Here is a 13,654-nt window from a genome sequence, read left to right as displayed (position 1 = left end):
GTTTCTACCTAGCCATATCCATTTTTGATTATTAATATTCAATTAATTACTATCCCTTGATAAGTACATGGGGGGAGTTATATGGAGAAGAATAAAACAGTCTCTAACTTTCCAGAACTTGAAAGTTTTAAAATAGCTTTTAACATATACCAAATCCTATTTATTTATTTATGTATTTGCTTTTTAGGGCCACCCCTTGGTATATGGAAGTTCCTAGACTAGGGATCAAATTGGAGCTGTAGCTGCTGGCCAACACCACAGCCACAGCAAAGTCAGATCCGAGCCTTGTCTGAGACCTACCCCACAGCTCAGGGCAACACCACAGCTCACAGCAACACCAGATCCTTAACCCACTGAGCGAGACCAGGGATTCAACCTGCAGGCTCATGGATACTAGTCAGGTTCATTCCTGCTGAGCCATGATGGGAACTCCCCAAATGTCATTTAAACATTGTTTTATGTTCTTATATATCCTCAAAACAAATTCCTGTTTTATTTTAAGCAAGTTTTTTTTTTTAATCCTTTTGAGAGATAATTTACTGGGTGGATTCCTCTTTCAGCTCTTCATTTCTAAGTCGTAGTAGGCATGAAAATTACTGTAGATACTTCCTTAAAGCCACAGTGAGAACAAAGGTTGATAACATATAGGAAAGTTGAGTAGAGAAAAATAGTCTAGACTGCTTGAACATATAGATGTCAAACATAGAAATTAGTGGGTTCTCGAAATAAAAAAGAAGTGAAAAGTGAACAACTGATTTTAAAAGACTCCATTGCTTTTCTTAAACACTCTATTACCCTGTACTGTTACCCAAAGCATTTTATTTCCCATTTTTGCTCTGTAATACCAAATGATAGTAATTACATATAATTAATATTACTGAATGGTATTATTAATAACTAGATTCTTAACCTATAGAATTTGTTTTATATCAGTAGAAAAATAATTATACTTATATGCATAATGATGTATTTTTAAATACACTGGTAACCATAGCTTTTAAAACATGTAAGTTAAAAGCTAATTAGAAGGAAGGAATGTTCTAATAACAAACTGATAAAAATGTTCATTTAATTCTCCACAATTACATGTCAGAGTATGTGAAGCAGGAGTCTTTTGGTTATTTTGTACATTTCAGTAGTTGGGCTTTTTATGTTTAAACTTTAACCATCAAGCTAAGAAATATATTGAGATCATTTTAAAATTTGTTGCTAGCCCTAAGGAATTCCTTCTTCCCTTAATCATGTTGTTTGTCGTATTTCCAAATATACTTCTCCTCAGCTTTTTTCCTCTCTCTCTCACTCCTGTCATGAGTACGTTAAAGGAAGAGACTTACTGAATTCCTTCCTGCTTGGCACCAATTTAGGAAACTGTTTATAGTCTTGACTATTTTAAGCTTTAAGTCTTAAATGAGCTTAAATCCTAATTAATGTTGAGGGCTTTTCTTACCAAAAGTAAAGAAATGATTTTGAGGAGTTTCCATTGTGGTTCAGTGGATTAAGAACTGGACATAGTGTCTGGGAGGCTGTGGTTCGATCCCTGGCCTCACTCAGTGGGTTAAGGATCTGGTTTGCCGCAAGCTGTGGTGTAGGTCACAGATGCGGCTCGGATCTGGTGTTGCTGTGGCTGTGGTGGAGGCCGGTAGCTGTAGCTCTGATTCCAGCCCTAGCCTGGGAACTTCCATATGCCTCAGGTATGGTCATAAAAAGAAAAAAAAAGAAGAAGAAGTGATTACACTTTTTCCTGAGAAGACACAGTCTTCCCTGAGCAGAGGCCCCAGAGGTGGGGCTTAGAGCTTTTCCACAGTGGGGACATTGCGGCCTCATTGGCGTTTCTGCTAAAGGGGCATTTGTGTCCATCGTGTTCAGTGCCACCCCTAATGCTGCAGAATATCTGAGCCTTCGCCGCCTCCCCAGTTTATTTCTTAAAGAATACAAGGACGTTTGAGTTTTTCTTTTTATTGTTGGTAAATAGTCAAAATTTCAAAATATACAGCACATAATTTTATAATCGATAACCCGGGGGAGTAGGATCTATATTGTTCCTCTGAGTCTGCATTTTCTCTCCGTATCATTAACCAACATTTAAAAAGTATTCTCTTACCAGACAGAAGGAAGGTTACCAAAATCTTTATCAAGACATGCATGTTAAGGTTTGACAGGAGGCTTTTTCTAAGGTAGAAATCTTTTATCAAATTGAAAATGACTGTGCCGCCCTGCGCCTCCAAAAGAGAAGTTTACTTGGACCTAACATCCACCACCCAATGCAACAACCTTACTTCCCTTATGAATATAACTTTAACATAGGGAAGAATTCGTATATGATGTAAAGATCTTTCCATGTTGAAACATTTAGCAGCCCTCCTTTTGGATTTAGGAATGATAACGTTTCTGCAACTAAAGGCATAGCTACCAACATTTTGCAGGTCAGGAGAACAACAACTCAGATTTCAATATGAAGATTTCCTTCTATATATAGATCATTAAGACATCAAAGACATAAAATATGCTTGGTTTTTTAAAAGAAAGTCGAGAAGACTTTTGCTCTTCGGGGGGCTCAGCCTAACCTTCAGAACATTGGCTTAGTCTAAAATGAAGTCTTTCCAACAATATTTCCCAAACCTTTGCATGCCACATTCAAGCTTTTTAGGCTTGTCAAAATGTACTGTCCATCTAGGAGTTCCTTTGGTGGCATAGTGAGTAAGAGATCTGGTGTTGTGATTGCTATGGCTCAGATTGCAGTTGTGGCGTGGGTTCAATCCCTGGCCCCAGAACTTGTGCGTGCTGTGGGCGTGGCCAAAAAATGCATTGTCCATCTATCATCTAAAATTTAAATATATATATCAGCTGGATTTTTTTTTAAAAAAACAAGCATTTAATAAGATACTGGCCTACGTTTGTGTTGGATTTCTTGTCTATCATGACATTAAAAAGAAAGCTAGATTCATATTAAGTCAACAACATGCATGAACCTGGCAGACGTTATGGTAAGTAAAATAAGCCAGGCAGAGAAAGACAAACACTGCATGGTATCATTTATATGCAGGATCTGGAAAAAAAGTCAAACTCAAGTAAACAGAGAATAGATTGGCAGTTGTCGGGGGCTGGCGGATAGGGGAAAAGAGGAGAGTTGGTAAAGGGGTACAAAATTTCTGTTACAAAATGAAGAAGGCCTGAGGCTATAACGTATAACATGGTGACTATGGTTGATGATACTGTTTTGTATAATTTAAATGTGCTGAGAGAGTAGAATCAGAGTGTTTTCACCAAAACAGATAAAAAAAAAAAGTTATTTAACTGTTGTGGGAATCCTCTCACATCATATACATGGAGCGAATCATCACGTTGTACACTTTAAATATATTACAATTGTCTCCATCGTTATACCTCAATAAAGCTAGAAATAAGAGAATGACTAAATTTTGAATTTTTTAACAGGTTATATCAATCAGTGAAAATTCTGTATTCCTTCGGCATCTTTGTGACATACTCGATTCAGTTCTATGTTCCAGCAGAGATAATTATTCCTGTGATCACATCCAAATTTCATGCTAAATGGAAGCAAATCTGTGAATTTGCAATAAGGTCCTTCTTGGTAACCATTACTTGTAAGTATCCCTACATATTTATACCATAATGATTTTTATTGTTGAATTTCTTATAATAAAGCTAATTAAAGTGGGGGTTTTTTTGTATTTTTTTTCTCTTTTTAGGGCTGCACCTGCAGCATTTGGAGGTTCTCAGGCTAGGGGTCAAATGAGAGCCACAGCTTCCGGTCTACACCGGTGTACACCGGTCTACACCAGCCACAGCAATGCCAGATCCGCGCAGAGTTTGCAACCTACACCACAGCTCATGGCAACACCAGATCCTTAACCCACTGAGCGAGACCAGGGATTGAACCCACAACCTCATGGTTCCTAGTTGGGTTTGTTAACCACTGAGCCACAACGAGAACTCCTTCTTTTTTTGTATTTTTAGACAATTTTGTTCACCTAGCTGGGATACGTTTTGGTTTAAAATTCTGTTATCCTACTGCTATAAAAGAAAACACAAACCAGATCCTATCACCCGTAAAACAACTAATCAAATTATTACTTTGGAAATTATATCACTCATGATCGAAATATAAATATATTTAAATCAGATGCATGAGACATATTGTTGATACACGTTTTACTTTGATTTTCTAATTTTCCTCAGGTTTTTTGTATCTGCTAATTTGTGTATACTTAACAGTTTAACTCTCCATAACTACCTGTTAGAATAGGTTTTGTTTAGTTTTGGTCGTTGATAGTTTCAGTGGCCTATTTTACTTATTATTTGTAGGAATGCATATAACCTCTCATTAAAGTTTCACATTATAAAATACCTCCACCAGGTATAATTAATAATAGAGACTTGTGGGAGTTCCCATTGTGGCGCAGCGGAAACGAATCCAACTAGTAACCATGAGGATGCGGGTTTGATCCCTGACTTCCCTCAGTGGGTTAAGGATCTAGTGTTGCCATGAGCTGTGGTGTAGGTCGCAGATGTGGCTCAGATCCCGAATTGCTGTGGCTGTGGTGTGGGCTGGCAGCTGTAGCTCCGATTTGACCCCTAGCCTGGGAATTTCCATATGCCAAGGGTATGGGCCTAAAAAGCAAAAAACAGGGGGAAAAAAATAATGGAGACTTGGGGAGAGGGAGTTTGAGTTTGGTGAAGTGGAAGGAACATGGTTTCAGAGTCACACTGTTTCAGTTTCAGAGTCACACTGTTTCAAACTCAGGCCTACCACTTACTTGCTGGTATCTTTTTCTTTCTTTTTTTTTTTTTTTTTTTTTTTTTTTTTTTTTTTTTTTTTTTTTTGTCTTTTTAGGGCCACACTCGAGGTATAGGGAGGTTCCAAGGCTAGGGGTCAAATTGAAGCTGCAGCTGCCAGCCTACACCACAGCCACAGCAACACAAGATCCAAGCCGTGTCTGTGACCTACACTGCAGCTCACAGCAACTCCAGATCCTTAACCCACTAAGCCCACTGAGCGAGACCAAGGATGGAACCTGTGTCCTCATGGATACTAAGTTGTATTTGTTTCTCCTGAGCCACAACGGGAACTCCCTTGCTGGTGTCTTCAAGTAAGTTACATACCATCCTTGAGCCCCTTTTTCCTCAACTATGGAATGAAGAGAAGACATTTCAAAATTATTAACAAAGTAGCTAGAAGTTATTATTATCATTATTGTCGCCACTTTATTATAACCACAAATGGAAAGAAGACTGCAATAATGAACTAACTAACAGGATTGCCTGGAATGATACCAAGGACATAGTTACAGATGTTCGGGGGAACAACCAGCTTTGGAAAGTCTGTGGATGATACCGACAACCATGTTGGCTCACTCAGAGTTAGAGAATGGTAGAACTGGAAATTCTGGGAAACTCTGAATTGTATTGAACAGCTTGGGGTGGAGCTTATGCCAAGATTTAAAGAATTAGGTATATTACATTTTGTTCAAAGAAAAAGCAAAGCTGGGAAAAGTAGATAAAACTTATCTTTCAAAGTAATCAGTTCAATGAAGTACATCAATTTCCCAACGTAATAAGGGAAATCACATTCAGGAATAAAGTCAATAAGCCCATCCTCTGATGACTAATGAAACATTCAGGAGGAAAAAGTTATTTTAAAACGTTTGGGAATTATTTTTCACACATTGATTTGATTGGCATTTTGACAGTTGTAACTAAATAAAAAGACTTATCAAAGTCCTTTTATCAATAGATGTAAGATGATTCTATTCTGAAAGTATCTGTTTTTAAAATCAGTTACTGAATTTTAGTAACTTCATCCATTTCTGCACATTGGCTGCTATTATTATGTTGAGCTACCTGTGTACTGAGGTACAGAGCATACTATACACCTGCTACCATGAGTTAATTCCCAGAAGCCAGGGTTTTTCCTCAAGAGCTGAGTTCATGACACAGAGAACTGCAGCTTTTACTCTGCAGCTTCTTTCTTTAAGTTAAAGGTAGTTAAACCTACTTAGCCATATGTGAGAGCTATATTTACAGCATGCTTTGGACAAAGAAAACACAAACCATGCCGTGGTCCCTCCTGCTTCATTGAGACACATCATTGGACACTGAACTTCATTTAAGTCTTTGTCACATCCTTCCAGATTAAAGCAAAAGCCAACTGATACTCGTGGCAGGACTGTGTAGTATCCGCTCTCCAAAGCACTTGAGAAGGTTCTGTGGCAGGCTCTTTACTGATGAGCATGGGAGAGCTGATGGGACCTCACGGTGTCCATAGAGCAAGCTGTGCAACACCAGCAGTGAGAGCAGAGGCTCAGCTAGGTTTGCATGGAAACTGAGTATCTTTCAGCATTCCGTAATCTTTCCCAAGCACTCAATCCACCTGTGTGTATAGTTCTTCAAAGTAGTAGACTTACCAGCTTGGATTATATTGATGATGTCCAAGTCCTCATGTAGCATTTGAATCATCATCTCATAGTATGATGATTGAGAAGGGGTGAGTCAGTCTCTTCCTGCATGTTCCCTGTAGGCACTTACTTGCTAGAGAGGCATCACACAGGTGAGGGAGAAGGGTGGATAGAAACTGGCCAGAGGCCCCATGGACTACCATAAATGCCTTCTGTTTTAAAAGCAAACCTGTAGAAAAGCTATTAAAATCTTGATTTGAGGCCAGTATTTTGAGTCCATGTTTCAAATGAATCTGTAAAATATGTTAAATATTGCTTATTTCTGTTATTGCCTCCTTCATTGATCCTTATACTATTTCTACTTTGAAAAGTTCTTGGATTTGAGAGTATGCTTTTCACTTTAAGAAAATTTTAACTACATAAAGCATAAATCTTTGGTAGTTTGTAGAATATTAAGACACACTAAAAATTCATTTAAGTTAATGTCACTGCAGGTGAGAAAAAGTATTATTCAGTATCCTAATATTTTGTCTTAGAGTCAGTAGGTATGTGGAGAAGACCATTCACTATTTGTATAATTAAAATTTACATGATAGAGTGTTTCCTCCAGTTTTGTTGATGTGATAATATCAATCATTTTTTTTCTTTGATATGTCTGCTTTCACCCTTTAAATGTAAAAAAATGGACTTGCATAGGTGTTTGTTTTTTTTTTTTTTCCCACATTAGGAGGAAACTTTGTGCCTTAAGGATACATTCTTTTTCCCTGTAATATAGTTTTGGGAAACACTGGATATACTTTTTTTTTTTTTTTGCTTTTTAGAGCCACACCCGCAGCATATGGAGGTTCCCATGCTAGGGGTCGAATCAGAGCTACAGCTGTAGACCTACACCACAGCCATAGCAACGAGGGATCCGAGCCGCATCTGTGACCTGCACCACAGCTCATGGCAATGCCGGATCCTTAACCCACTGAGCGAGTCCGGGGATCAAACCTGGGTCCTCATGGATGCTAGTCAGATTCGTTTCTGCTGAGCCACAATGGGAATTCCCAATACTGAATAAACTTAGTTAGTACTTAATAGATCTTTTCATAATAACTGTCTGTAAATGACATGGGGCAACCTATTTACAGTAATCCTGTAGTGAATATTTGTAATGAACAAACTGTCCTTATCCCAAGCTATCCTTTGATGTAACTATTTTTGTGTGATTCTGAGTTCTTCTGTCTTGGATTTGCCTAAAATGTATATGTATTTTCTTGATAATAACATCATCAGATAACATTTCAAGCCATCTTTACTAGCAAATATCTATTGGTTATGTAACATTTAAAGAATGACTTTATCCAGTTGATAAATTTCATGAGTTAAAAGTGGTTGGTAAATAGAATTCTAGTCTGAATGAATAAGTTCTAAAATACTATATTGTTCCTCCACATGGTTTTCCAGCATTTCACTTGATTTACTACTAACACCGTGGATTATTGAAAAACAGGAGGAAAACTGGCTTCCAAAATGAAAAGCTCTTCAGGTGGCATGATTTTCTGATTGTACTTTTAAATACTACCAGCTACTAGGAGTTCCCACCAAGGCACAGTGTGTTAAGAATCCAACAGCAGCAGCTTGGGTGGCTGCAGAGGTGCAGGTTCGATCCTTGGCCCTGAACAGTGGGTGAAAGGATCTAGCATTGCTGCACCTGTAGCTCAGGTTGCAGCTGCAGCTCAGATTCAGTCCCTGGCCCAGGAACTTCCATATGCCATAGGTGCAGTGATAAATAAATAAATATCGCCACCTCCTATAGGTAGGTGAATCATGTCTTCACAAAATAGATATAGTCTATGAATTTTGAAAGGTTATAATTGCATTTGAGAGTTATAATTTATTTGTAGTTCCCTCAAAAGAAATGTTAAAGGGATGTAGCATGCATCCATTAAACAGACTCCACTTTAAAAGTATTTCCAGTTTAGACTTCCAGCTTCTTCGGTGTCAGTTGTTATTTAGGAAGTTTTTTATTATACTTCAGTTTTGTAGGTGTGAGGCTAGTTTTATAATTTCAAGATAATTTTTAGAGTTTTAGCTTTCATACTAATTTGAAATAAAAATGGTAAATAATAATGTGTGGCCCTAAGAAATGTGGTGGTTCCTAATTAATCCCACATCCTCCTGAAAAACATTGAGAGCCACAAAGAGAATCAAGGAGGGGAAAAAAACATGAACTAAAAAGTAAGACGTAGAGAAGCAGTAGCCTGCAAGACTTAATTACAGAGAGCTCAAATTAAATTGTTTATATACCACAGAAAGTTCAGTAAGGGACAAAGAGGCTAGAGCTGAGAGACACCAAAGGATGTAAACTTAGAAATAAAAGAGAGGCGGAACCAGGATTAGAGAGAAAACTGGTAGTTTTTGAAGACAGGTAAAGGCAAGCCGACACATACATAGAGTCCTCCCAGCCAGAACGGTGGTGATGTGGCCACCATTGCTGGCAGTGGTCGTGTAGTTGCCACAGTTTGCTCGTGAGCAAACTTGGTTGTTGTTATTTGCTGGCAGCTCCAACCCTCGATGGATCATGCAATGAACCACTTAAGGACAATTTGGAGAAAGAATGGGAGCCGATTTTGGCAAACCTTCTGCTGAGAGCTTTTGGTAAGATACAGATAAGATCAAGAAAGGGCCAGATGAAAACTTGTCAATAGCTTGGAATAAAATCCTGTTGACATAATTATGCATTCTTTTTTTAACTTTTTATTTTGAAATAACTTAGAAAAGTTGTCGAAGAAAGTAGAATTAGAGAATACCCTTGTAACACAGCAGGTTACATATCCGGTGTCACTGTAGCAGCCTGGGTTGCTGCTGGACTGTGATTCGATCCCTGGCCCAGGAACTTCCACATGTCACAGGCACAGCCAAAGAAAGAAAAAGAAAAAAAAAAAAAAAAGCAAATAGTAGAATTAACTATAAATGCTTTATTCATTTTCCTCTAGTGTTAACAGTTTATATACCACAATACAATTATTAAAACCAGGAAATTGGGAGTTCCCGTCATGGCTCAGTGGTTAATGAATCCGACTAGGAACCATGAGGTCACGGTTCGATCCCTGGCCTCACTCAGTGGGTTAAGGATCCGGCGTTGCCGCAAGCTGTGGTGTAGGTCGCAGATGCGGCTCAGATCCCATGTTGTTGTGGCTGTGGTGTAGGCCGGCGGCTATAGCTCCAATTTGACCCCTAGCCTGGAAACCTCCATGTGCCGCGGGTGCGGCCCTAGAAAAGACAAAAAGACAAAAAAACAAAAACAAAACAGGAAACTAACAGTCCAATATACAGTGCTACTAACTAATCTATAGACCATATTCTGATTTTGCCAGTTTTCCCACTAATACCTTTTTCTGATCAGGAACCATACTTGAATTTAGTTGTCATGTCTACTTAGTCTCCTCCAGTCTTGACAGTTCCTATCTTTCTTTACCTTGATGTCTTTAAAGTGTCAGTAATTTTGTAGAACTTCCTTCAGTTTGGATTTGGGTGATGCTTTCTTATGATTAGATTGAAGTTAAGCATTTTTTAGAAGAATTCCACAGGTGATGCTTTGCACTTCTCATTGCATCAGCTCATGATATCAGTGTCTTATTACTGATGATTTTAACTTTTATCACTTGGCTAAGCTGGTGTCTGTCAGATGTCTCCGCTGTAAAGCTGCTCTTTTTCCCTTTATAATGAATACATATCTTGTAGGGAGGTGTTTTGAAACTATATGAACATCCTGTTCTCATAGTTTTTGCCCACTGATTTTAGCATCCTTCAGTGACTTTTCCTGCAACAGTTATTACTTTGGCATTTGCTTAATAATGACTTTGTGTTTGCATTGTTTTTTCTCTTTTGGTTCATTGGAATCCTAGCATAAGGAATAGGTCTCTTCTCTGTCATTTATTTAATGATTTATTCATATCACACCACCGCAGATGTTGTGCATTGTAGAATGAGCTGGACGGCAGAGGAATGAAAATGCTTTCTTCACCCATAATTTCATAGCAAAAAATTAAAAGTTGTTTACGTTAGAAACTCGGTTGGTAGTCAAAGTCTGAGAAATAGAACCTGCTGTTTTGGTTTCTTTCTTTGTTTTCTTTTTTAACGAAGAATAAAATATGACAGATTCTTCCACAAGCAGTAGTTTAGCAGTGCCTACTTGCATTAATTAATTTGAATGTATTCTAAAAACATCTACAGTTAGTGTTCACATCAGTATAAAATATTTACATGAGAAAAATTGGTCTGTTTATTTGCTAGGTGCCGGAGCGATTCTGATTCCTCGTTTAGACATTGTGATTTCCTTTGTTGGAGCCGTGAGCAGCAGCACGTTGGCCCTGATCCTACCGCCCTTGGTTGAAATCCTGACATTTTCTAAGGAGCACTACAATATATGGATGATCCTGAAAAATATTTCTATCGCATTCACTGGGGTTGTTGGTTTCTTGTTAGGTACATATGTAACTGTGGAAGAAATTCTCTATCCGACTCCCAGAGTTCCCGCTGGCACTCCACAGAGTTCCTCTTTAAGCTTGAATTCAACATCGTGCTTTATATCTGGTTTGAAATAGCAAAAGCAGAATTAGGAGCCTTCTACATTTTGTCTCGTCTGGAATTGATTAAAATAGCTAGTCGAATACATTGCTATTTACTGAAACAGAGAACCAAACTGTTTTCTATTTATTTTGGCAGTAAGTTATAATTCTTTTCCAGTTCTGATAAACTATGACAGATTCTTGGTTTTTACGTATTAGCAGCCATTTGGGAAAAGTTAGTTTTGAAAAATGAAAAAATTAAAGAATGAAAATACTTCTGTTATTCTTCATTCAATCAGAAATACTTTAACCAAGATTCTCACTTTTAGCCTCATGCTACTTTTTTGCCACCCAGTTGAGAAAACAGGGTTTCACCAGTAAGAACATGAAAGAAGCATATAGGTAATGAAAATCTGACCGTGCCAGTGAGTGTCAAAGTATACTTTGTATAATGTAAAAAGATCTCAGTTATGTTTTTATTAGAGAGCCAAATAAACCTTGGGAGTTGAGAAAACTCTCATTAGCCATAATGTAAACATCAGAAAATCCCCCAACCAGCATTATTTTTGTACTATTCTGTCATGGTAGCTGATCTTCATAATGAAAACCAGGAGGCCCTGTGCAAGATTCCGACTTAGCCTGACAAATTTGAAAGAGACTTTATCCAATACAAATTCCCCCACCCCGCCTTTCTTTTTGCGTGAGAAAATCGATGCCCACGGTGGTTTAGTAACTCGGTCAAGACCACTCAGCCCTGAGATCAAGCGAATCTCATCTTTTGATTCCCAGGATTTTTTTATCGTTCACATCACATCCTAGAAAAAGAATAAACTATGTTCAGTTTAACTTTGGAGTTTGTTCTAATTACATTTTAAATACTTGGAAGGTCGTGATCTTTGATGAGTATATATAACCTGAACAGGAAGTCAGGGAACTCTCAAAAGCCATGTGAGCCTCAAGGTGGGAACGAAGCGCTGCTTTTTGAGCCTTGCTGGCGTAACTGCTGGCTGGTAGCGGGTGCCCAGCTCTCCTGTGTGGGGCTCAAGCTCTCCTGACTGTTTCTTCTTCTCTAAGTTTGTAGGCACCACCTTCCCTTCCCTATTGGCAAAAAAAAAAAAAAAAATAGAGATCTGACACAATACATGATCTGTGCACTCTTTCCGGCTTTGTGGCTTTCCTTATCCTAGCCTTCTATTGGTCTGAAGGGGCAAAATAAAAGCAAGAGATTCAGGTCTGGGAAAAATGGAGATAATAATAAACTTTTTGCTTAACAGAGACACTCCAGGCTTCTTCCAGGGAAGACCGTCTATTCTCCATATTCTCCAAGCTCAGTTATTAACCAAAACTATCTCAGTGGGCATGAAAGATGAAAATGGTTAAGTTTAAAACTAAGTATCCTGATTTAAAAAAAAAATTCATACTTTAAAACTCATTGAACTTTTTAGTCAGGTTGGTGATACTCTAATTTGTAACATTAGAACATAGCATATGTAGTGTATATAGGCTATATTTTTATATGTAAATGTTATCTAAGTATTTTTGTTGCTTACATCATTGACGAGTCATCAAGTACAATCCTAAAAATATATCAGAAGCTTTATTTTGGTACAAATTCATAAGAAAACTTTTTAAAAACATATGCATTAAATATCACCAATAATTGTGACACTTTTTATCTCAGTCAGTTATGTTGAGACTTTAGTCATGTGGGGGAACATGGAAGAAGTTAAAAGAAAAGTAATTGTCGTTGGACTAATGTCATATCGAATCCAAGTAAATTAAGTGGGTTTTTTTTAATGTATAACTTGGTAGAAAGTGACTTGAAAATCATTATTTATTAGAAGGCACTGCTAGGTTTTTTTCAGCTGTCTTCAGGTAATATTTCTAGTCTGTGTGAAATTTTATTTTTAAACTTTTGCCTTTGTTTATTCTCTTTATGGAATTTATCAAATTCAGTGACGTTTCAAATGGTTGATCATAGCAATATATAAATTTTAAATCCAGTGCCCAAAAGTTGAGTCCATTATCAACCAGCCTTCCTTATTCATTGAGTGCTGAATCGACATTCAGGATTCATTTCACTAAATTATCAATACTTGAAATATACAAGAGAAAAGTTAAATCCAGAAAGAAAGAGCAGCGAAGAAGGGAAAGAGTAGTTTTAATGATTAATAAGAAACACTATGTGGGAGTTCCCTTCATGGCTCAGTCGGTTAATGAACCCGACTAGGATCCACGAGGATGCGGGTTTGATCCCTGGCCTCACTCAGTGGGTTAAGGATCTGACGTTGCCATGAGCTGTGGTGTAGGTTGCAGACATGGCTCAGATCCTGCATGGCTGTGGCAGGCAGCTGGAGCTCCAATTCAACCTCTAGCCTGGAAACTTCCGTGTGCTGCAGGTGCGGCCCTCAAAAGCTAAAAAAGAAAAAGAAACACTATGTAGATATAAAAATGCACCCTTATTTATTTAAGATTCTTGATGAGGTATTTTATTTGCAAAAAAATCAGGCAGTATTTTTTCCCTGAAAATTTAGTTTTAATGTGTGTCATAACATTTTCTGAAGATTCTCAGAGAAGATATTTCAATTAAACCAGCTGTGGATTTTATTTGGGGGCCTGGAAAAATGAGAATGATTGCACCTGTCAGCTGTTGTATCTGTTACATTTGGTCCATGACCAGCA

At 37.8% G+C, this 13,654-nt stretch overlaps 1 protein-coding gene across 3 annotated transcripts in view; it reads left to right on the top strand.

Annotated features, from left to right (window-relative positions):
* SLC36A4 (solute carrier family 36 member 4) overlaps positions 1-12,095 on the top strand; it is a 49,808-nt gene extending 37,713 nt beyond the window's left edge. For 2 of the 3 annotated variants that reach the window (XM_013979268.2, XM_021062637.1), the window contains exons 10-11: positions 3,436-3,605; positions 10,698-11,814. In XM_013979268.2, coding sequence (XP_013834722.1) covers positions 3,436-3,605; positions 10,698-11,008 — 481 coding nt within the window. In that variant the 3' untranslated portion in view covers positions 11,009-11,814. Of the gene's footprint in view, positions 1-3,435; positions 3,606-10,697 lie in introns of all 3 variants that reach the window. The other variant, XM_005667225.3, reaches the window with a different exon arrangement.

This window comes from Sus scrofa, chromosome 9, assembly GCF_000003025.6.
Source record: "Sus scrofa isolate TJ Tabasco breed Duroc chromosome 9, Sscrofa11.1, whole genome shotgun sequence".
In the NCBI taxonomy this organism is placed as follows: domain Eukaryota; kingdom Metazoa; phylum Chordata; class Mammalia; order Artiodactyla; family Suidae; genus Sus; species Sus scrofa.
The sequence above is the reverse complement of the archived record's forward strand: the minus strand, read 5'-3'. Positions and strand labels throughout refer to the sequence as shown.